General features: G+C 43.0%; 4 protein-coding genes and 1 pseudogene across 4 annotated transcripts in view; 4 read left to right on the forward strand and 1 right to left on the reverse strand.

The window, feature by feature from the left end:
• LOC107225344 (angiotensin-converting enzyme) overlaps nucleotides 1-24,649 on the reverse strand; it is a 44,707-nt gene that overhangs the window by 13,629 nt on the left and 6,429 nt on the right. Inside the window, exons 7-10 of the mRNA XM_015665775.2 lie at nucleotides 24,381-24,478; nucleotides 23,478-23,647; nucleotides 22,892-23,016; nucleotides 21,754-22,096 (exon numbers count right to left, since the gene is read on the reverse strand). Of these exons, the coding sequence (XP_015521261.2) occupies nucleotides 21,754-22,096; nucleotides 22,892-23,016; nucleotides 23,478-23,647; nucleotides 24,381-24,478 (736 nt within the window). The remainder of the gene's footprint in view (nucleotides 1-21,753; nucleotides 22,097-22,891; nucleotides 23,017-23,477; nucleotides 23,648-24,380; nucleotides 24,479-24,649) is intronic.
• LOC107225345 (proline-rich protein 4-like) lies at nucleotides 1,217-3,521 on the forward strand. The gene is made up of 4 exons (XM_015665776.2): nucleotides 1,217-1,442; nucleotides 1,511-1,605; nucleotides 1,696-1,897; nucleotides 2,109-3,521. The coding sequence occupies exons 2-4, from the start codon at nucleotides 1,594-1,596 to the stop codon at nucleotides 2,849-2,851; spliced, it is 957 nt and encodes a 318-aa protein (XP_015521262.2). The 5' UTR covers nucleotides 1,217-1,442; nucleotides 1,511-1,593; the 3' UTR covers nucleotides 2,852-3,521.
• Nucleotides 11,113-14,005, forward strand: LOC107225347 (uncharacterized transmembrane protein DDB_G0289901). The gene is made up of 2 exons (XM_015665777.2): nucleotides 11,113-11,261; nucleotides 11,605-14,005. The coding sequence occupies exons 1-2, from the start codon at nucleotides 11,250-11,252 to the stop codon at nucleotides 13,795-13,797; spliced, it is 2,205 nt and encodes a 734-aa protein (XP_015521263.2). The 5' UTR covers nucleotides 11,113-11,249; the 3' UTR covers nucleotides 13,798-14,005.
• On the forward strand, nucleotides 19,551-21,477 carry LOC107225349 (proline-rich protein 4-like). Its single transcript, XM_015665780.2, has 2 exons — nucleotides 19,551-19,666; nucleotides 20,041-21,477. Exons 1-2 carry the CDS (start codon nucleotides 19,655-19,657, stop codon nucleotides 21,250-21,252), a joined length of 1,224 nt encoding a protein of 407 aa, XP_015521266.2. The 5' UTR covers nucleotides 19,551-19,654; the 3' UTR covers nucleotides 21,253-21,477.
• Nucleotides 22,988-24,649, forward strand: part of LOC107225343 — a 28,148-nt pseudogene continuing 26,486 nt past the window's right edge.

Below are 24,649 nucleotides of genomic sequence, written 5' to 3' on the forward strand. Positions count from 1 at the left end.
AGCTGCAATTAGTATTACATCTGGTCTGCAGCAACTGCTTGCTGCGTGCAGAGCCACCACATCCGGTCAAAGCTGCATCGAACTGCGTAGAGGATATTTCAGCGGTAAGAGACTCGTTGGTAAAAGCGCTGCTTTCTAGTCTAGTTATCGTACACATAGAGTTGGAAATTTGCAACCAACGTCAAGTTACCATCTGAAAACCACGATCCGCTACGGCTAGTGGAGAACGTGCAGCATGTAATTGTCTTCCCATGATTATCATCTGCAATTTTCATGCCAAACGTGTCGCACTTTACTTTTTAACCTCAGATTTGCATCATATGCTGAATAATTGTTATGCAAGTTAACCGGTCCAAGGCTCGTTTCCATAAACGTCCAGGACAAAGAAATATTAATGTAAATGAACGTTGCAGGGTACTGCACGCATATTTTCAAGAAAGTGAAAATCCCTCGTGCCTAATAGGGACTCACTGTTCTCCACGAGACGGAATTTTCACAAATAAATGAACTGTTGCGATATTGCGCGAATTCATGGAACGTGACACCATGGAATATAAATGGGATTGATGAGTCTGTTCGACCTACAAAGTCAATTGTCAGTTACTGAAAATCGAAGGGGGTAACTTGTCCGATAAAAGAATACGTCGTGTCTGTGCGGGTCTTTGTTTGCTAATAAGCGTTTATGAAACCGTCGAAAGGAAACAATGGTTCAGGTAACAATTGCGGTTCTCACGGGACGACTGATACATGAGAATTCAATTAAACGGACAAATGAGAAACGAAACTTGCAAGAATCGCGTGTCGACTTCTCCATCACGAGTTACGGATAACGTGTTATTTGTTTTCAACCATCTGCCAATTATTTTCCGCTGGACAATTAAATTTTGGAATGGAAAAAAAAGGGTTCAGCGTTAGAAATAAGGAGTTAAGTAGAACTTATTATCATTGACTTGATAGTAGGGTAAATTAGAATCACGGTAATCACTGAATGTGGCTGACTCAGAGCGAATTCAACACATCAAGACAGTGATCAAGGGACGGGATAGATCCGCTAATTGACATGCGTTTCAGGGCAATTAAACCAGTGCTCGTAAACCGTGAGCAGATGCATCGAAAATCGAGAGTGAAGCCCTGCAACCAAGGAGAGATCGCGTGCGAATCGTGAAATCAAGTGTCCGTTAAACACGGTCTTCCTATTACGGGGAAAAGGAGCTGACCGATATAGCTTAGCGATTTCTACGTTGCACCCGCCTATTGACCGAAATTCCGAAGGGTGGAAGCCTTGGATTCTCCAGGATTCTACTCGGGAATTTTCGAGTATTGGATCCACTGTATATATTTTGGACTCGCATCTTAACTGACGGACTGACATCAGGAGAAAAACGTCGTTGTAGTCTGAGGAATTTCACTCTCGTGAGAATTACTAGTGCAGCGGGAAAGTTGTAAATATATTGTACATTAAGTTAAACGATTCACACCTCGATTCGCTCTTCTAATCCCGTATAAAAAGTCCATTCTCAGTTGCAGCAGCCGTCAGTTAAACTGCGATTCATCTCACGTGAAGAACCTCAGCTTGCTATTAATCTCATCGACATGTCGAAAAAGGTATCGGCTTCATCGGTTTTGTGGTTAACTGTGTCCCCTCAATTTAAAAACCTTGATTCTTGGATTTAACCTCCATCAATCGACTTTTAGCAGCATGGAGTTTCATGGATTGTAACCGCTATACTGCTGGCAGTTCAGTCCGGGGGATTCCGAGTTTATTCATGGGGCGGAAAGGCGGATCAAACACCGATGGGTTTGGGCTACGGGGTGATACATTTTAGCATATCAGAGGACATGAACGATCTCGGAAAAGGGGGAATAATTGGAACAGATCGCATAGGCCATGGAGCAGGTAAGATTCTGACCACCATTCGCCGTTCCACTTTTCACACCAGCAGAGCTTTAACGATTCCAAAAACTTTTCGCTCTCTTGGGATGAGATCGGTCTTGGAATGCATGTAACCGACAGTGAAATTATGCTGACTCGAATCATTCCAGTTTCATGACATTGAAACATTGTCGAAACCACGTTACTTCATCATCCGCACTCTCAATATTTCCAGACGAAGTCAGCAGCGCCAGACACGTAGAAGAGGATCACGGACGCGGTAATTTCGAGGGTCGATTGCTGGGCCAGCACGTCCACGAAGACAACTACCGCGTAATAACGATCACAAAAAAGGTGACCGTGCCGTATCCCGTGGAAAAAACCGTCCACTATCCAGTGATAAAGAAGATATTATACCCAGTCCGAGTACCAGTTGCGCAGCCTTACGCCGTTGAGAAGGAGGTGCCGTATCCGGTAAAGGTATATGTCAAGGTCCCCGTTAAAATACCGAAGCCGGTGCCGATCGTCAAGGAGATACCGTACCCCGTCAAGGTGCCGGTAGACCGGCCGGTTCCCCTGAAGATTTATGTGCCCCAGCCTTACCCGGTAGAGAAGAAGATACGCTACGATGTCGAGGTCCCGGTACCGCAGCCTATTCCTATCGAGAAGAACATCCCGGTTCCGGTAAAGGTTCAGGAGTATTACGCGCAGCCCTATCCGGTCGAAAAGGTCGTTCACTACCCGGTCGAAGTCAAGGTGGATAAACCGGTGCCGGTCCACGTCCAGAAGCCCTACCCTGTTCCAGTCCAAAGGCCGGTTCCCTATTCCATGGAAAAGCATGTTCCATATCCGGTGAAGGCCCTGGTTGAACAGCCGGTTTCGGTACCAGACGAGAAGCCACTTCTGGTGGATGAGACCATGGCTCACTGGGTTACTAACGCCTCGGATGCACCGGTCAGAGATCAAGATTATCGATAGCTCGATCATAGGGTCGCGAATTCGGTCGAGTGATCGGACAAAGGCGTTGGCATTGGGAGGCAATGATCGTTAGCTCGTTAAGTGATCGGGTGGAGCTGCTTGTTGGAATAGAAATGGGGATTCAGGAGCGAGGCATGGCATATGGCATGGCTGACTCATCGTTGGAATCACGAGTTTAAATTCGGCGTAAAATGGTGTACTGATCATCTTCATTTCAATGTAGTAGTACATTGGGTAGACCGATCGCCTCGTTGTTATTTATTTTATTATCGTGTTAATAAATTATACTTGCATCACTGCGCAACGATGTATCTAAAATGGCAAGCGTTGCTGTAGATTACTCCCGATCCTATTTGTAATATTTCTGAGAAGTTAGAATTATTCACGACAAAGTTATTTTTAGAGCTTAAAAGGATAGAAAAAGAAGAAGAGTAATAGCGATGGTAACAATATGACACATAAAGATCTTGATAGCTGACTAATTCTTTTTGTACGTTATAGTACTTGGCACTAAATGTCAACCAGTTTGATTTTCGAATAAATTTAGAATGAACAGAGATCGAGTGAACAAATGCCGAGATTCACGCGCGGAATGATGAAACAGTTTCATGAATTATTGAATAATTGTAAAACTGAAATGAAAAAACGAGAGTGTCATACTTCATTCCTCGAAATAAACTGCATCAAGATTGTTGGCAAAAAATGAAGCATAAATTATCGAAACTCGTAGTGAGGAGAAGAAACTCGTCTCGCAATATATCTCAAAGCAGGCATTTAACGAGTGAGATTTCTTACGCAACCAAGGGTGTGGGCTTTGTAAAAAACCTGAAATATTCCTCCACTTTATTTATACGAGCGAATCTTTGATGGCAACGAGTTGGAAAAAAACGTTATTAAGCACCTGCGATGAGAACATCAAACGGCAGTATTAAACCCGGATTTTGTTATCTGACGACTAATTGGCACCCTATTCATAAAACGCCCGGTTGGTTTTTTCGCCAGCTGAACTATTTTTATTTCCTCCGAAGAGGATTATCTCAAAATTCCAGGCATCCAATATGAAATTTATAGTTACGCAACGTTATTTAAGGAAATATAAAATTTTATGGACTTGTACATGGACTCTATCGACCTTCGACGAATCATCGTCCCACTGAATCAGGTTCGAATAAACGATCCAGCCTCGATAAGATCTGGCTTCTCAACCGCCGCTTGCCCTTTCCGAATTACGAATAAGACACAAATAAATGCGGCCTTTCATCACCGTTCGAACTCTTTGAAGCCCGCGGAGCTTGATGATGAACACCTTGGTTTCGTAAAAGTCAACCATGTCGTTCGTTCTACTGCAAGATTCTGTGCCCAACGAATCTGCAGTCCGAACGAGAAATGTGAAAAAGCCAAAGTTTAAGATACAAGAACAGAGGTCTAAAAGCTGTGGCTGAAATCGATTAATTCTTAAGCTGCACACCTGTGTATTATACTAGTGTCACACCGGGGTCTTTGCGTAGAAACTAAGATATTGATTTAAATAACTTAAAAATCATTTTGGGATACTCTTTAACTATGATATTTCAAGGCAAATTAATTATCTTTGGGAAAATAAAACTTTGAATATGAAGAAGTAAAAACATAAAAAAAATAAAAAAATGGATCATTCTACTTGCAAAATCGTAACTCGCTGAATTTTCAATATTTTGTGCTGAAAATCAACCGAGTAACTCTCAAGACACGGATATGTAGGGAAAAAAATATGAAGACACCGCGTGATGAAAAAAGTTATTTGTATGAGTGAGTGAAGTGAATTAACGATTTTTACAATATTTCATTATTCATCAAATAGATTATTTTAGATGCTTTTCGCATAGAATTTACGGTGATCATGCCGTGGAATAAGGGTTAAGAGCAATTGAATTATTGAAAAAGAATTGAACAGCAGATAATTTAATAATTCTGAAGTTATCAAAAACTGAGCTGTATTTATTCGAACATGCATTGTGAAGGTACGTTAAAGGTGACAGGTTTTAAAAATGACGAGCATGTCATCTGGTCGATCAGTCTGCCTCGACTGGAACCGAAGAATATGTGGCATGGCCATGGTTTTTTAAGGCGGAACCAAAGCCATAACGATTATCACGTACCCAATAGAACTAGATACAAAATAAGGATGGATAAATTTTGCAATCGTTTTCTAATCAGGGAATCACTCTAAACCCGGATTTAAACGGAGCAAAAAGTCAACTCGATCGTTAATTATGTCACCATTTTCATTTACTGTTGAAATCCACTTAAGATGCCACTGTCGCCGAATTGCGGTGAAGTCGTTTTTTATTCATTTTTTTTTGTTGTTTGTTGTTTAAATTTTTTACACGCACGATTGCGGATAGTGTAACCGGTCCCCACGGCCAAGCGGACACGATAAATTCAAAAATCGACGTAAACCGTCGATGGCCACTTACGACGGACTGCAACCAGTCGTATATCATTTCTTCTCTTGCTTGCAGGTGTTTACACAGGTTTATCAATGCTTGTCATTGCATAAATGAGTTGTAACGAAACGTATGCAAGGTTGCATAATCGATTTTCGGACTACGGATGAGCCGTTCGCCCTTTAATCACACTCACAGTAACGAACGTTGGTAACGTTAATGGAACAAAAAAAAAAAAATTAAAAAAAAAAACGAAACAACAACAACGAGCAATAAAAAATCCTGTTCATAAGTATTTCACGTATGAAACTGTATCTGCCACCTTTATAACAGTTACATAATTGGAACGAAGAGATCAGAGGTGATTCTCGAGTGACCATTAAATCCGACATTGCTCCCGTATTTTATTGTACGCTTCGAGACTAAGTTGTTGTCAAAAATGAATACCGAGTCTATAGTCGTCGTTGTTCTTTATTTGATTTAGAAAGTGAGAAACGGTAATCGGCCTGAAGGGACTTGCGGTGTGGAAAGATGATCTCGCTTGCCGGTTCACAAATTTTTATTTTATGTTCTGCTTCTTTTTTCTTTTTGGTCTCGGGAGAATTCGATCGGACGAAAATTGCTTCCGCTTTCTTCGAAGACAACGCGTGGACGGTGTTACGCTGCAGCTATACAATCGCTACGTAACTCTTTGGTAAATTTTGTAACTGCAGTGATCCGCGACTGGACAATGTGCGTGTTTGCAAGATGAAATTGATCGGCCGCATAATTCGAATTATTAATTGATCCAGACAGCAGCTGGATCCATTCAATTTTCCGTTTTGTTATTATTTTTTATTTTTTCTTCGCTCGCTTTGCAGCCTCCGTTCTCCGGTGGCACGCACGCTTCAGATCGAGATCGAGATTTTAACGACACAGCGGTCGCTAAGAGCTCGACGAGAAAAGTGTCCTTAAACGTTAACGTGTGTAAGTTACGTAAGTGATTCTAGTCATAGCGCAAGAGTCTTGAAAGACATTATAACCGGGATTTATGCGTTAGTTCTAAATATGAACTGGATGCTCTTTGCAAATTTTTATATTTCTCTCAAGATTTATCTCGAAATAATTAATATGAATTACAAAATTTCTTACGAGGCGGATCTATCACTTGTTTGTCACCTTGAATAACTCGTTTCGGCGCTATTCGAAACAAAAACGAAAACGTTTGAGTGATATTAAGAAAATCGAGTGATTAAAATTCAGTTTGAAGCATCCGGTTGAGTCTGTATAATTCGTAAATTAGGTAATAAATTGAAATCAATTAGGGACAATAAAGATAAAGGGAACAAACATTAATCAAATTCTACTATCTTCGATACTGAAGCACTCTCCCACTATAATTTAAAGACGTTGCATAAACCGAGTTCAGAATAATGAATAATGAACAAGAGATAAGCCTGCAGCTACCGTAAATTAAAAACTGCCTGACATTTTACACTTTCACGTTGCGTGTTTGAACTGGTTGAAAAATGAGAACCAGGCAGGAATCGCCGATGTGTCGCAGAAATTTTTGCTCGGCATTGTCGGGAAGAAACAGATTCCCGAATGGATAATAACAACGTATGTTTACCGCAAATCTTGAATTAAGCAAACAAAAAAAAAAAAAATTATCCTTTGGTTAACCACAGGTACAAAATGCGATACCGTCTGAATTGCGTTGGTTGAATTATCGAGGAATAAAAAAAAAAATAAATAAATAAGAAATGAAACAAAATGGCTTTTGAATTTCTGCAGGGATCGAAACGTAGACAAAAATAATTCTTGAATTGCTATTTTATTGCGATTAGCGAATAATTAATTGATTACATTTCGAGGCGAAGGTGCGAACCGAATGCCATGGTCAACAGGTAGACTCTGATTTCCGCGATCAGTAATTCGTTAAAAATCCTCGTAATTTTAGCTCGAGGTACTTTCTTCGCGTGGCAAAAAGTCTAATGATATAAACGAGCAGAAAACTGACGCGAAAACTAATGAAAGCCAATCGTGATACACCTTACCAGTGTTTTAGTGTGAAAGGAGAAGCAAAGGCCGGAAGGTCTGGCCATACAATGTAAAAAAAACAAATATTCCCGAAACAAATAACTAAGGAATAATTGTTCAAGAGCAATACATTAATTGTAACAATATATTAGAAAAGAAAGTTTTTCAGCGAGCATAGAAATCACTTTTAGCTGCTGTAATTCTGTCTAGAGAAACGTTATTTCAATGCTGTAATAAAACATGCAAAAATAGTGTACGAAGGAAAAGATGAACTGATTTGTGAACGTTGACATATCAGAAAAACACATCGCAGTGATCAAATTTCAGGCTAGAATGTCAAGGATGATCCAAGGCTGCAGGCGGTTATATTATAATATTACGCAATAATTGTGACATAAATTTTACTCTTTATAACATCGAATTATGCGTCAGTTATTTATTCTCGATAAAATATAACGTCATCTAGATAGTCTATGAATAGAAATGTGTAAAAGTTGAACCGGATTCTCAGGATTGAGATTTATTGAACGTACGTATATGAATGTGCAGGCCATTTGAATAACGAAAATTTTTAATTATCAACTGATTTTTCGGGACAAGTTCATAGATATATACGTAAATTTATGGGACGACTGGTTTTTCAACATTTTAGACAAGCCAGGCTTAATCGATGACCAAATCGTTCAGACGTTACGAAATTTTTCGGGAAAAGGGGGGGAATGTGAAAAACAAAAATAATCCATTCCGTTTTCAATACAACGCAACGCTTAAGTTTCTAAATGTTTGTAACTCTTATAGTATGGCAATTTTTGATCACATGTCATATCGATGACTCAATTTTTTGTCACACGAACTGCAATGAATTTTCTAAGGACATTCGAACAGTCCTCGTGTGCAGCAGAGACGTAACATCGTTCTGCAGATCGGTTGCAGCAGACGTTGCTAATCGTGAGCGGTTTTAATTAGAGAAACCTGGCGAGATATGTAATACTTCATCTTTTTTTTACCTCCGTCCGTATATAGTTAAAAACCGTAACAATTACACCTGCTAGCAGCGCAAGTTGGCGACTTGAATTACGTTTCAGATTATATCAGCAAGAATTTTTCATCCACTGTGGAGGAATTTTATTAGGGAATTACAGAAGTAATCAGCTGCATTACTCGCCGCAGGAAAATTGCGGAATGAATTCCACGCGGAATTCGGACAAAATTTAGCAAACCCCGAGAAGCGGAGTCGCTGCCGCCAATGAAACGTGAAATTTTCAAAACTCAATCTGCAGCTAAAAACTTTTCTCGAAAGGTTATTTTGGGAAATCTTTGGACCCGAAAGTCGGCACCACTGATACGATTATTATTGTTGCGATGTACGGATCTTACGTAACTCGACAAGTTGATACATGTGATTAGAAAAAATTTGCCCATATTTTAACGCCGAGTGAAAGCACAGAATTGTCTCTTTCATAACCCTAATCAAAACTGATTGGAGAGGAATTTTTGGCGCCTAATATATTAGACGTTATCGATTCACTTGGTTCCAAATTATATGGTCACTCGATAATTCTGTCGAGCATGATAATATGCTTCGTAACAACGCGGCATTAGATGCTGTAAAATAAGTAAAAGATGTTGAAATAAAAAATTGAATTATCAGCGCTGCACAGTTTTTACCTTGAATATAAGTTTTCAGATAAAATGTGAGACTAGCGATAAATTTTGACGGAGAACAGCAATTAAGTGGTAGTAAATTTCTAGTTTTTCAAAATCTCGTGAACAGAAAGGAAAAGTTTTCGAGTTTTTGAAAAGATTGTTGATAATTTCGTGCAACCACAAAATGTTTAATTTTTTCTTTTGGTTATTTTGCGGTTAGTTTAATTCGCGCTAATATCAGGCTCGGTGACAAATTCAATGCGACGATTCGAGAATATTACATATTAACTACGGTGATGCGAAATTGCGAAATGACTCGTGACGATATTCGATTTATTACATACATTACATAGCTCGCTCAAATCGGTCGGCGATTAATTTCTGCATGTAGGTATACCGTGAGGATATTATTATAACCCTCCCGTCTATTTTGCCCAACAATTTCCCCCTCCGTTGGTCGAAAATTCCTGGACCAGCGAAGCAAGGACGTGCCATTTCTTGATATTGTAACCCACGCGGAGAAGAGCCAAGCACCGCGATATATGGACGATACTATGAATACATTTGCATAATTTCGAACTTACAGACGTTATTACACACATTTTTATTACGGAATCTAGAAAATCGTTGATAAACATACAAAAACGCAGAGGCGATAAATTTGCACTTTTTTTCTCAGACTCGATCTTAACCTTTGTCTCAACCCCTCGATGGAAAAACTTTGTTTTCAAATTCCAATCGTTTCGACAAAAGCGACTAAAGTATAGGAATATCGTGGAATGCGGAAGAATTTTGTCGCAGAAAACTGCGCTTCGTATAATGACGATGTCATATAAGCGAATGCCTTATATGCTCAAATCGGTCTGTTCATTGAACAAGAAATGAGAAAAAAATCAGAGGACGGTAAAAAAATAAATGTGATCAATTTACGATCCATTGTTCACAACAATTTTTGGAATAAGAACGAAATAGCGATTTTTACGATATTTTGTTATTTATCTGAGATCAAATCAGATTATTTCCAATGTTTTTCATACCTTTAGGATTTACGATGAAGATGCCGTGGGAGTCATTTTGACCCCGGTGCGGAGCGAAGGCGTTAAAGGGCAAATTTCACTCAAAGTAACAATTTGGAATTGAAATATGCTGCCAGGCGTAAATGAATTTTTGCAGCAGAAAATGTGAGTGAGAGTTGTAATAAAATGTTGAAAAGTGTAACGCGAGTTGATCCCGCCTGTGAAGCTGAATGGTAACCGATCAGCGAGTCGCTCAATACAAGTATAACGCATTATATATAAACACGTAGGTGATTAAAAATGAAGCTTGAACCATCGGCAGACGTTGAATAAATTTTTTTATGTGTGAGTATGTGGGTTAAAAATTACCTGGCCAATTACGAGGGCCCTTCCCGTTTCGGGAAAGTTGCCTTTGCCTTTGTTACCCAGTTGCGGTGTGGGTAAAATAAGGTTGCGGCGAGTACGAGAGTTCTTTTTATCGCGCGTTGTTCTTTTTCCTTCTTCTTTCTTTTATCCGTAGACTAAACGCGTCCATGTTTCAATTGTACCCGATAATGGAATAATAAACTATCCGGCAGAAGACGATGCATACATTGCTAGACCGTTCCGTTAGAAACACTAATTTTCTATCCCGCCCGGTTGTTTCGGCAGAATTTCGCAAGGACCGAGCGAAAAACAAGTTGCAGCTACGTTATTAATCTGTTAATTAACTAATTACCAAAATTTCACAAGTGTTTCGTACACCACTGGAAGAGGAGGAGCCGACTTGGTGATGGATGAGAAAAGAAAAGAGATGCGGGCTTCTCGACCTTGCAAACTTATCGCTAAATAAATTACGGCTATTCCATACAAAGTTTAAAACAGCGAACACCTTTTGTAGGTTAAATAAAAACAAGAAGAGAAAAAAATAAGTGCCAAAATTAGACGACAAATAATCGCTGGTTGAATCAACAACTGTCACCAAAACGTGTGAAATTTGTAGGAATAATCCACAGAAATAATTCACAGCAACGCAAGGAAGCAATAGAATCGTAGATGTGAATTGGTATCGCCTTAGTTGCAAATGCGGTATTCACGGGCGGCGTTGAGCGTTCATCCCATACTTTCAAAAAGCTGGACAATGTCGATCATCCAAATGTAATTGTGGGTACATACAGAGGCGCGGTGTGGAGGCCTCTGGGACCGGGCGGGCGGACCGGCGAAAGTTGTCTGTAGTATAAATAATGGTGGAGACCTCTCGACCAGCATCCAGTACTCGTTTGGCTCTCCTGGTCTCTTGAACGCACAGCTATGAGACATCTGGTCAGTAATATTCGCCGCCTCTCATTCTCGAACAAGATACACAGTGTCCGAGGAGTATCTTACTAGGTCATAATGCAAGGGACTAGTGTTGTGCTCCATGTACAAGTACCCATAAGATTGATAGTGATTTTTTAATATTTTTTGAAAAGATTTCCCCAAGTGCAGAATTTCCGTTTGTCCCTCAGCTGATACTCTTCGAGACGTTACGAATGCAATTACTCAGAATTCAAATAGTCGATCACTATAGTTCACCTCTCGCTGACTATCGTTCAAGACCTGTCCCATATTGTTCCGCTTCCAATCACTTAAGCTTCGCCGCTAATTATTCGTCTTTGAATTGCAGTGTCTCGTCGCTTTCCTGGCGCTGTTCGCCTTCGCGTCAGCAGCCAGCAATAAAGAGGATCTCGAACGAGCAGCCGAGCTCGCAGTCGAGAAAGCGGCGGAAAAGGCGGCCGAAAGGGCGGTTGAAAAGGACATCGAAAGCGGTTCAAAATCAACGGAAACAAAGACGGTCCACGAGTCCCACTTGAGCACGGACAAGAAGAACGATAAGCGTAGCACGCTCGGACTTGGCTATGGCTCCGGATCCGGATGGCAAACGCTGGGTTCAAACGGCGGCTGGCAGTCGTTGGGTAATTCCAACAATGGCTGGCAATCGCTAGGTTCAAACGCTGGCTGGCAATCGCTGGGTTCAAACGCTGGCTGGCAATCGCTGGGTTCAAACGCTGGCTGGCAATCGCTGGGCAATTCCAACGGCGGCTGGCAATCACTGGGCAATTCTAACGGTGGCTGGCAATCGTTGGGTAATTCGAACGGTGGCTGGCAATCGCTGGGCTCAAACGGTGGTTGGGATTCATCGAACCTCGGCAACGCGGGCTGGCAATCATCGGGCTTGAGTGGCAACGGAGGATGGAAATACGGTTCCGGAAACGGGGGCTGGCAGCTGTCCGGCGTTAACGGAGGCCTCTACGCAGGTGGACTGGGTGTGAATTCCGGTCTGGGTTACGGAGGTGGCTGGTCGGGCGGAAGTTACGGTGGAGGCGCAATCGCGGGTGAAGGAGCAGTTCTGGGTGGAGTCCAGGGCTGGAACGGCGGCCAGAAGTTGATCTCGATAAACACCGTGAAGACGTTGACGGTTGAGAAGAAGATTCCGGTACCAGTGACGGTTGACAAGAAGGTGCCGGTCCCTGTTTACCGTCGAGTTCCGTACGAGATCAAGGTGCCAGTTCCGGCGCCCTACACCGTCGAGCGCAAGGTGCCGTACCCCGTCAAACACTACGTGACCGTCCCAGTCCACGTGCCGCAGCCCTACCACGTCGTTAAGCCCGTACCCTACGAAGTCAAGGTCGACAGACCCGTGCCGGTCCCGGTTCAGGTCAAGGTGCCGCAGCCGTACACCGTCGAGAAGAAGGTGCCGGTCGAGGTCAGGGTGCCTGTGCCGCAGCCCTACACCGTCGAGAGGAGAGTACCGTACGAGGTCAAGGTACCCGTCCATGTGCCCCAGCCCTACGAAGTTGTCAGGAACGTCCCCGTACCGATCAAGGTCCACGTTGACCGACCCTACAGAGTTGACGTGCCCAAGCCCTACCAGGTCTTCGTTAAAAGACCATACCCCGTAGACGTTCCCAAACCCTACCCCGTCGAAGTTAAGGTTCCGGTCGACAGGCCCTACCCAGTTCCGGTCGAGAAGCCGTACCCCGTTCACGTCAAGGTCAACGTGCCGCAACCCTATAACGTAGAGAAACCGGTTCCTTATCCGGTCGAGAAGCCGTACCCGGTCCCAGTCAAGGTACCGGTGGACAGACCGTACAACGTCGTCGTTGAGAAGCCGTACCCAGTCACCGTCGAGAAACCCTATCCAGTTCCAGTCCAGGTCCCAGTTCCCGTTAACGTTGGTTCCAATGGTTGGAACGCTGGAGGTTCCGTATCAACGAACGGCGCCAGCTACGTCGAATCTTCTGGCATCGCGACTGGTGGAAACTTCGTGGCATCTTCTGGTCTTACCAACTCAGGGTCTTACGGAGGCGTTTCCGGACTCTCCGTAGAGCAGGGATACGGATCCGCGGATCTTTCTTCTCAGGGCATAAGCTCCGGATCGGTCTCGAGCTTGTCCTCTGGTGACTTGTCCGTACATTCTGAACTCACTCCACCTGTTCTCTCGGCGGGAAGTAGTTACGGCTCTGGATGGTCGTCCCAGGGAAGCGGCGAACTGATCAACTCTGGAAGCGGACTGGTTAACTCTGGAAGCGGATGGTCGTCCCAGGGAACTGGCGAACTTATCAACTCTGGAAGCGGACTGGTTAACTCTGGAAGCGGATGGTCGTCCCAGGGAAGCGGCGAACTTATCAACTCCGGAAGTGGATTGGTTAACTCTGGAAGCGGATGGTCGTCCCAGGGAAGTGGTGAATTGGTCAGCTCTGGAAGCGGAGTGGTCAACTCCGGAAGCGGATTGTCGGTACAAGGAAGCAATGGATGGTCCAGTCACAAGAACACCGAATGGTCCGGTGAGAAGAACAGTGGGTGGTCAAGAAGCTAGAGGGTTTTCGACTCCAGCGTTCCAGCGATAACTTTTGTACATTGTAATAATATTGCTTGAACGAGTCGATGATGTTTCAATTTTTGTACCTACTGCTAATAGTCACGTGTGTATATTGATGTTAATAACATAATGATAATATTGTAAAAGGAAAGACCGAAACAATTTGTATACACCGATGTGTAATAAAAGACAATTTTTATACGAACTCACCCAACGGCTAGTTGCCCTCTATCGTTTTTCCGCTCGTTCACGACTGGGAGACAAATGCATTAATGAACAGGCAAAAAGTGGTCTAAGGATCCGGTGCTGCAGATAAATGGCGAAACAATCGTAAACCCAGATTTGAAAGGTTCTAGATTTCACTTCGCGGTCGTTCTTCCAGTCGACTCTTTCCAGAACAGAAATACGTAGCTTCTGTGTTGACAAGTAACGCAATATGATTCGTAGACCTTCGAAGAACCCGAAATAAGAACTGACACTGAGAAGATCGGAACCACGAGAAGTTTCTTTTCCCTTTCGCTGAGTTCTTCTTACAATTGAAATCGAAAGCAATTTCATCTCGTCAAATCAACGCCCAGAATCTATTTTCCCTACGAAAAAGCGGCACTACTCGTTTCCTGAATGAAAGGGAATCCCCTTCCACAGCGTCTGATTGTAAACCGCGTTGAATTCTATCCTTCTCTCAAAGCTGTGCATCATTGTCAATGTGGGCGAAGGTGATGGTAAAACACTTGTTTGGATATTAAAAAGTATAATACCGTTGGGTCGTTAGCCGTGAGAGGATCGAGCGCCCACCTCTTAACTCGTCGAGAGATTTCTATTCTGATTGAGAACAAAAGAAACAAGGTGCCCGGAAAGAACAGTGAAATGGATGGACGCAATGCGGCGAAAGGAATCATCGTAATCTCCGATCTGCGTGTGTAACAATGGTGCTGTCATAACGGCGTGTAATCATCACTGCTTGACCAAACGATGACAAATCGTTCCGATATTGACAAGTCAACTTACCGGCCGAAACACTTTTCGCCAAATTGTTTATCTGCTCGAGATATCAGTGACAGAAATTTCTCTGAACAGCGAACTCTGCGTAACATTTCACCGAGAGGAAAGTTGCTGTGGAGTTTGGAATTTGAATAATTGCCTCAGGCGGCAATTGAGATTCGATACAAAGGCTCGGTGGAGCAAAAAAAAATTTCCCGTCTTTAACAATAACTGCAAAACCAGTTTTCAACGCTCCTCCTCGCCGATTTGATGATCCAGAAACAGATCCTGACATTCAGTTAACGGTAGTTTCGTTCAGCTGCATTGGAAAGTGTTCCAATTATTGTGCAAAAAATTACTCCAAACGGGACGTCATGAATTATGCAACTAATTAAAATTCTGCGATTCGTATTTGCCCGCCCCGACTTATGACGCGACCCCGGGGCTACGTAAATGGCAGAAGCTTTATGTTCGCTCGCAGAATGTGAAAGTGGTTTAATTAAATTATACATATCAATGATTACATGGGCGGGGAAAATTTCTTTTTGTAATTCTTCAGCCGATTTAAATTGCGCCTTGAAACGCAAATATTACATATTTCGTTAAAGAATCTCACGCAGTAGCGTTTGAAACTGAAAGACAATAACCGGATGCGATACCGGATTGAAATGAATTTCAACTTTTGGTCCGTGGTTCGAATCGCCTGAATTATTGTCGATCCCGTTTAATTTTTTTCCACAAACTTTTATGCCGCAAAGAAGAAAGAGGAACGGTTCGCAACCGCTCGTCGCAAAGACTTTCGCCTGCATTTGAAAATAGCGTACATATAATTAACTGACTTGTTTAAAAACAGAGCATGCTTCGTGTCTTTTTGAACTCTGCGGCTCCGCTGCGTTGCTCACTCAGTCTGCACTTACATGCGGCCTTTAACCGAAATCGGGTAATTTATATGATAAGCCGCGGAAAGGCTTACGTTGCTACGTTCTAATGCTAAACTGGGACTGCATAAAAAATTCCTTTCCACTATTTATTTTCCCACTCAAGTCGACAGAAAGTTTGATCGATGGTGCGGAAGGAAATTTGCTAGTAATGATCAGGCAAATATACCTATCGAAAAACTTGTCGCGTAAATTACATATAATATACATAAAATCTTGAAACGATTTATTAAAAATGTCTCGGATATTTCAGCTAATCGACTTTCGCTTCAATTCCAGTTTGTTAATTACGTTAGACACGCGGTTGAATATCGGAAAATCAATTGTCGTATATTTTTCACATTTTCAACTATTAACTCTAACCATAAATTGGCAACATACTATTACGAAATTAATTGCTCGGTGCCTTGGTAAAATCGATTATCGAGAATCGTTCGACTCGCATTACTCAACAAGTAATAACACACGCGTGTAAAAATGCAACGATAAATCGCAAGCACCGGTCGGATTCCACTTCCTGTTACATTTCACTCGACGACGCAGCCGATCGTGCGCGTTACACTTGTATAATATACATAAAATAACAATCAGCGGTCGATATAGCGTTGAGATTAGAAAATGATCGTTCGCCTGTGCGCCGTGTCATCATTGCGTAATTACACGTCTATAAATGGATCCGATCTTGGCATCGCGCCGACAAATTGGGCCCAATTTATTTCGTGACTGATGGTTTGGCAGGTGAGGAATACCACGGAATAGAGATCCTCATCCTGCACAGTCCACGGAACCGATTATGTGGCGTGCATCGTGTCCATACGTGTGTATAAGTAACACGTATAATTTAAAACTCTTCGATACTTTCTCCGATCTTTGTACACACACATCGGGGAATCACCAAAGGGTCTCGAATTTCGCGCTCCGTGACGTTAATTGCTTCTGTCTTGTTTGAAGTAATTTGACGTGCCACGCAACTCGCCGATCGCGTTGTTGATGCTCTCGTGAAACAGAACGCCTGTAATTAATGAAATTCAGACTACTTTCGACGTCGATCTTCGATTTTTCGAGAACCGAATCCAACCGCTTGTCTTGTCAAATGCTGAACTCTGCCGAGGGTTCGAAGCCGGTCAGTTTCAGGCGAAAATCTTCGACGGAGTTCTAATTGCCGTTGCACAATAGTTTCTGGACATCGTCAGCTGCGTTTTACGCACTGCATCGTTATGTACCTTTTGCACCATGCGCTCGAGAACTCCTGTTGCATAATATTTAACTACGTGCGCACTGCGCTATGACAAATTGGACGAAGTTGAAACCTGTTCGCTTTTCTCAACTTAATCGCGAAACCCGGTTCTCTTGCACACACGCAAATTGAGTTTCTCTCGCCGCTTAGCGATATTGCAGGCGTCTTTAGCTGTAGAATGATTTACGAATTTTCTGTTCCGATTTTTAATTTGCTAAAATCTTTCAAGGTTACATCGAGAATTTACCATGAGAAAAAAAATAAAAAATTCAAAAAGAAGATTAGTTTCCTTAACCGGAAGATTCATCGCACGTGATTGAAACGTAAAAGTCTTCCATCAGACAAATACGAGAAATGAAATTTTTCAAAGTGTGCAGAATCGTTGCAGCGTTTCGCACACCGCAAGCTCTTTCACCTCTTCTCAGTTCCGATTATGGTTTACCCGTGTAATTGCACACTTGGGAGCGATGCGACAGCGTCACGTCGCTACTGAGTTAATACGCATTACGGTATTCATTGTACATGTACGTATATGCAGCGTAATATCCCCGGAGTACCATTCAGGTAATTCCATGCCTAAAGTTATCCGGTTCGCGTCTGGTTTAAGCCCGTTACGTCCTGTTGCTCGAGTCGCTGCTTATGGGTATTTTTATTTTCTTTCCTTGGTACGTTTCAGAAAAGGAAGAAATAAAAAAAAAAAAACAAAACAAAAATATAAACACGGGCCGCGGCCCGAAGTAAGAGAGTGAAATTGTAACGATCGAAAGTAGATTTCATTATACGGATGATACGGCTTTCCCATATTTAATACGCATTATGACTCCGTACTCGGGTAATTGGAGAAGTCGAAGATTTTCATACGATATGTATAATTATAATTACAGAATTACCTTATATTAAGTAAAATATCCCCACTTTTAAGTATCAGAGAAATCGTCAGTTTCATTCTTTCGGAATAACAATTGAAGTTCAGTTTTTTGTTTTTTTTTCTTTTTTTCTAAATCACATCCTATTCAATTCTGTTTATTCTTTTCATTCGTTATCTTCCAACGCGGATCTCGTGTTTCTGCGAAGAATCTTTTGCTCCTTGTGTTGTTTACTTCTTTTTACCGATTTTATTAATTATCGAGGATACAGGAAGTTTACGATCTTAAAAAGTAACGATATCGAAAAAGTTTCTCTTTGGCACTTAGCAAAACGCCTGGACGAGAAGAAATGTAAAATTTTAGAGGAAGTGGAGGAATCGTTTTGTCGGCAAAAACAAGAAATAAAAAATCAGGCTACAAGTGTGTACACAGCACGTATGCGCGTGTATAATAAGGCTTATTTCCATAAGCCGGTGTATGCGCAGAATTCGTAAAGTGTGACGTTGAGCAAATATTTGAATATTTATCCTCATCGACTTTACTTTACGCGTCAAAATTATCTTCAGTGAGTGTCCAGTTTTCTTGGGTACTAGAGAATACAGATATTATTCGCTTCTGTATATAGCAGAGAGTTAATATTTAATAACACGCACGCCGCTGAGGCTGGCAATAAAAGTGTCTCGAAGTTTTACGGACCTACAAAGTGAGTATAAAGAGAATCGAGTAGCGAGCTGCTAATACGAAGTAGCAGAACTCGTTTTACGTAACACTCGCTTTCTGTTCGACAATAAAGACTCTTCAACAAATCTCCGATCGCTGGAATTTGAATTACAAAAATTGTAAGAGTAGAGAGAATGAGAGAGAGAGAGAGAGGAAAAAAGAAAAAGATAAAGCAAAGCTAAGTATAAGGGCGTCAGGAAATGTGAAATACTATGTAAAACAATATCATTCCGTAGATGGAAATTTCAACCAACGATGTATAACGATTTACTCTGACTGCTGCCGCAGATATCAAACCTCCTTTTACTTTCATGAATTTTCATTACCACTTGTATCGTGTCGTGGCTACGGTATTGTAGATATACAACTGCGCAATAACGCAATGAGGCCAATCGCGTAGCAATGAACTTGCAAGGTTCGCATAATTCACGGGCGTGGAAGGTATCAACCGCGAGATTAATTCGAATCGGCCGAATAATTTTCCCCACAAGTCACTGCGAGCAGGATAACAATTGGGGTACATAATTCGGGCAGTTTTTTTCTCTTTTTTTTGACAATAATTGTTAACAATTACGAGATGTGTAAAAATGAAGAAGAAGAATCAAGTCGAGCAGGTGTCAAGAGGGAATCGATTAGCGTGAAAGAGAAAATGAAAGGGATTGATATATCGGAAGTAGGATCGAAAATCGTTCATGCCAGACTTGCGAGGCTTGTGCAGTTCCTTGTTGAGCTACGGAAGGATATTATATGGGAACGGAGAGAAACGTGAACAACACACACAAGTAGCCATATAGAACGTAATAGCGTCCGAGTAGGAGAGCGTGGTTGTAGATGAGCTGAGATAGTCTCACGTGTTGCGCTGGCAAGTTTGTAGGTGAAGTATAAATGGAAGAAGAGGAAGAAGAAGAAATAAAAAAAAGTAATATACACACGTTAGACATACGCTCGGTGTAATCATCGTACGTATTTCACTTTCAACCGCTGCAGCACACAACAATATATGTACCTCTTCTTTTCAACCGGGGAAAGCAGCCGGTAGGTATAAAGTCAGGTGGTTCTTGAGGGCGAGCATCCAGTAAAGTCTGGACTTTGGTCACAGCGATACCGGAACTATGCGGCTATTGGTAAGATGGAAAAAACGCATCGTGAATCCTCCGCGGATTTGATATACATTGAGTGGAACGCGGAGTAAGGATCGGTTTTTTCTTTCCGCGCTGAGGAGATCGAAAAAAGTAAAAGAAGAAAAAAGCCGTGGCTCGTACGGACATGAGTTTACGTATCGAAGTGAAACACCTTACCAGCGACTCGTTAGCGTCTTCTTAAACGAACGCATTAGGCAAATGAGCCTTGTACTCTACAAACGATCCTTCCTCCGTGTTTGCTCAATTACGAAAAATCGAAAGCGTTGGTAAAGCCACGGTCCAGTGTCGGCGAAACGTGAATTAAACGAGTTTGATACATGGCGATCAACCTCAAAGTAATTCTTTCCGAATTCCAGGTGCTGTTGTCTCTGGTAGGCCTGCTGGCCTTGGGATCTTGCGAGAAGGACGCGTCGCCGAAGTCGGTCGAGGATAAAGAGGACTTGGCGTCAGCCTCGGAGAAGAAGCAGGACAAGCGAGGCCTGGTGGACGTTGGAAACCACGGTTTCAATCTGGGCTCCGAGTTGGGCGGAAGCCACAGCTTCGACCTGAGCGGTGCGGGACATGGAGGTTCGTTCGGGGGTGGCGAAATCGGCGGGGGTCACGGGCTGGACTTGAGCGGCCATGGGGGTTCGGGTCAGAGTTACGGGGGTGGCTACGGCGATGACGGGGGGAAGATAAAGCAGATAACGATAGTGAAGAACGTGAAGATTCCGTACCCGGTTGAGAGGAAGATACCGTACCCGGTCGAGAAGGAGGTTCCCTACCCCGTTAAGGTTCCCGTTCCACAACCTTACCCCGTAGAGAAGCAGGTACACTACCCGGTCAAGGTGTACGTAAAGGTTCCGGTTCACATTCCGCAGCCCTATCCAGTCGAGAAGAAAGTTCACTACCCGGTTCACGTCCCGGTGGACAGACCAGTGCCCTACAAGGTGTACGTGCCACAACCCTATCCGGTTGAGAAGAAGGTCCACTACCCCGTTAAGGTCCCGGTTCCGCAGCCCTACCCCATAGAGAAGCCTGTGCCGTATCCGGTCAAGGTTCCGGTACACGTGCCGCAGCCCTTCCCGGTCGAAAAGCCGATACCTTACCCGGTGAAGGTGCACGTGGACAGACCGTATCCGGTACACGTCGATAAGCCGTACCCAGTTCCTGTAGACAAGCACGTTCCCGTTCCGGTAGAGAAGCCGGTTCCATATCCGGTCAAGGTACACGTTGAGAGACCGGTTCCCGTTCCGGTAGAGAAGCCGGTGCCCGTTCCCGTCAAGGTTCCCGTCCCTGCGCCCTATCCCGTAGAGAAGAAGGTTCCTTATCCGGTCGAGAAGCCTGTTCCGTACCCCGTTAAGGTACCGGTTGACAGACCGGTTCCCGTTACCGTCACGAAGCATGTTCCCTATCACGTCGTCAAGCATGTTCCATACCCCGTGAAGGTCCCGGTACCGGTTCACGTCCAGGAAGAGGATGGTGGTCTTGAATCGGGATACGGCGGTGGTGGCGACGTCGGACAGACTTCCGTTGGTGACTACGAGTCCAGCTTTGGCGGGTACCAGGAGTCTCACCATGGACACTAGGGACCATGGTTTTTTTTGAGGTCTACTTGTACCTTTTTACGTTCGGCCATTGCTACGATCGTGACTCTTTCGGACGTGTACGAAAGGGGAAAAATAAACCTAAACTCGGAAGCTCCGAAGCAACGAGTCTAATGCATGTACCTGTATTAACGTATCCTACGATGTATCGTTTAATTGTCTTGTACTCGTATACACTTTCTAATAAAAACCAAAGAAGAAAATAAACCCGTGTGCACAGCTGCGCGCGTGTTTATATCATCGTACGACGTTCTGATTTACATCCCTGCATGTAACGGATCATTTTGTACGATTTATGACCGAGACCCGGAAATCGGAAAGTGAAACTGCGATCGAAGTGATCCACTTCCGCCGTACCGTAACGCGCCTTTGAAACACATCACATTGCCCGGAAGTAGCGATCAAGTCATTAATCTCATCCACTTCCTCTTAACTCGTCGAGATTCTCGAAAGGCAATTTCTCAAAGCCCGTAAATCACTCACCGAATGTAGGGGATGTTCGCCGGTATGTGGTACTTGGATCCTGGATCGAAGTCGTCCTCGGACCTGAGGACCGGCGGCTTAATCCCCGAGTACTGTTCGCGCAGTCTGTGCCAGTGACAATTGTACTCCTCCCTGTTCACCACCCGGTTGAAAAGGTCCCATCGCCATTTGTCCATCGTCAGGCTAAACGGCAGGAGTACCACCTTGTCCATCGCGAGAGCAAAGAGGTAGTTTATGTCCGCCGAAGGCTCCACCGAATATCTGGGCGCCAGGCCAATGGCCTGGAAGTGTCGAGGCGTCGCGACGCTCAGAGCGACAGCCTCACCAACGGCTTCGTGAAACCCTGCGAAAATTAACGAGAAAATGACATACGTAGAAACTGGCATGGTAAACGTTGTCTGAAGCAATTGCGATGTGGTGAAATTTAATCCATACCGAATCGTAATCGTTTCAGGTGTTCAATTGCTGTATGTATGTGAGATTCGCAATAGGCACAATAGGCACAATAGTTATCACGATTCAGATCTACGATACATTTTTTCCAATTGGATACTTTCGGTGGACTTTCACGCCACGGAGATCCGAGGTTTCGTTTTCTCGGAACGGACCAGATATGGTATCGAGCGAAAAAATGGAGACGACTTGGCGCGAGATGATCAGCCTTATCGCTCATTACACGCACGCGTGCTTCCTGATTAACGCTGCTACAGAGGAACATTTTACCACCGCGACCAGCGTTGGAGAAAGTGCAATTATGCCCGCGAAAAAATGAGACCTGTACCCGTTTCGTCCGGCGTTTTATTTTCCACTCTCGTTTCATCGTCATCTTCTTCTTCTTCTTTGTATTCCACTCCTCGTGTTCGACGTAACTCATTCCGACTGTTAAACTCGAGTATTTATACCGACTTTCGAACCATTAAACGTAAACACTGAACTCTATTTACGACTCTACTTACCGGCGACGCACAGAGACATGCGAGTAAATATTTACTTCCGGACGTTACGAGCAGCGGCTCAACTTGCGTAACTCAGTCTTCGCTCAGCCGTGATTGGAATCGTGTCACGTTCGGAAAATCGATATCAAATTTGAGTGTGACTCGTGATTGACACCGAGAAACTATTGTGCCGATTCGGTTACCTGGATTCGCGCCGTCCCTGAATTCTCGTGGCAGTTTGCTGTACCGGAGGAAATACTGGATGTGGGCCATCTCGTGGTGGACGGTGATCAAGTCCTTCATCGTCACTCTGGTGCACATTTTGATCCTGAAAACACGATCCGCGGAAGGTGAGTGCGAATTTAAGTTTCTTCGCCAATTGCGAATCCGCAAGCCACGAACACTGTGCCAGTGTTTCCTAATCCGTCTTCCATTTTCATTTTTAAAAACGGGACCCTTGTAGGATCGCTTCTTTTTCTCAGAAACGGATAGAGGTATCAATTTCAAATTAATATCAAATACAATAAAAAATTGAAGCATCTATGCCACATATTTTGATACTCGCAAAATCACTCGTCAAAACCTATAGGGTGTCATCCCGTTGACCTAGAGTCATGAAATTTGGAGAGAAGCAAGGTCTCACAGCCCAAGTAAAAGAAAAAGTTGGAAAATAGTGGATTCGTAGTTATGTCATATAGTAAAAAAATAATTATGTATGTACGGAATCCTCAGAGCGCGAGTCTTACTCGCACCTGTCCGGTTTTTTTTTCAATGACAATTTCAATCTACCTGTAATCAAGACGATTGCAAAAATCCCAGGCCGATGCCTGACAGACCAGATCGCGATCTCCAGGATCGACGAACAAGCTGCTCGCCCAAAATTCCGGAGGCATAGCGCTCAGGTTTAGGGACACATAAAACTCCTCAGCAACACGGAACATGTCGATAGGCGTGTATCCCTGCGTTTGAAATATTTTTATTAGTATTCGGGAGAGGCGTTGACTGTTCTATAAATTTTCTACGTGGTATTTAGGCGGGAATCTACCATGCGCGGTTCGTTACTCGTACGGTTAATTACGATTCAGAGACCGCAATTTATTGCATATAGAGTAGCGAATTTTAAGTTTAAACATTTTGCCGTAACAAAATCAAGAGGATAGATATATATCTGTATATGGGGCATTCCACGCCCATTGTACCAATGTTAGATCCTCACCATTCCTGAGTTTATTAAAAACTTTTTATGCGATTGTCTCAATTACAAAGCAGTACCCTGAATTATGTCAGATTTTTTCGAGTCAATCTGGTATTATATATGAAACTGTTTGAGCAACCGCTCATAATAAACTAATTCTTCTTTACATTTGTTTTTTTTTTTTTGCTAAAAAGCTCAAAAAATAGTAGAAGCAATCGTCAGCCAGCTTTGGGCTTAGGCTTGAAAGTTTTGATATGAAACAAAATTTGTTTGGAAATTTTTCCAGATTTTTGATTCACAGCATAAGATATGTTGCTTTTCATAAACGATAAGTGATACAAATTTACTCAAAAAAACAAATCTGAAAAAATTCGGGGTACTGTTTTGGAGTTGGGAAAAACGAAATCAAAATAGCGAGGGTCGAAAGTTGTTACAGTTGGCGTGGAACGACCCATATAAAAACAGAAGTTGGGCGATGTGATGTTCAGTTTGCATACCTGATTCAACATTTCTTGCGTAACGTCCAAACGATTTTTTCCCGGATACGGCATCGTTATGTCCACAATATTTGTCCACGATTGTCCCCACATGTTACCTGTAAATGGAAATATGGTCAAGTTTTTTTCATACATTTTTTCTATTTGTTTTTCGAATCTTCTGCCGAATGCCACGGTCAAGTGAACGGCTTAGAAAAAACATAAAAATCAATCGATTCCTAATTTTTTTTCTTAAGCAGCAACAGCCAATCCTCTTCTTCGTGCATCAA

This window comes from Neodiprion lecontei, chromosome 4, assembly GCF_021901455.1.
Source record: "Neodiprion lecontei isolate iyNeoLeco1 chromosome 4, iyNeoLeco1.1, whole genome shotgun sequence".
Taxonomy (NCBI): domain Eukaryota; kingdom Metazoa; phylum Arthropoda; class Insecta; order Hymenoptera; family Diprionidae; genus Neodiprion; species Neodiprion lecontei.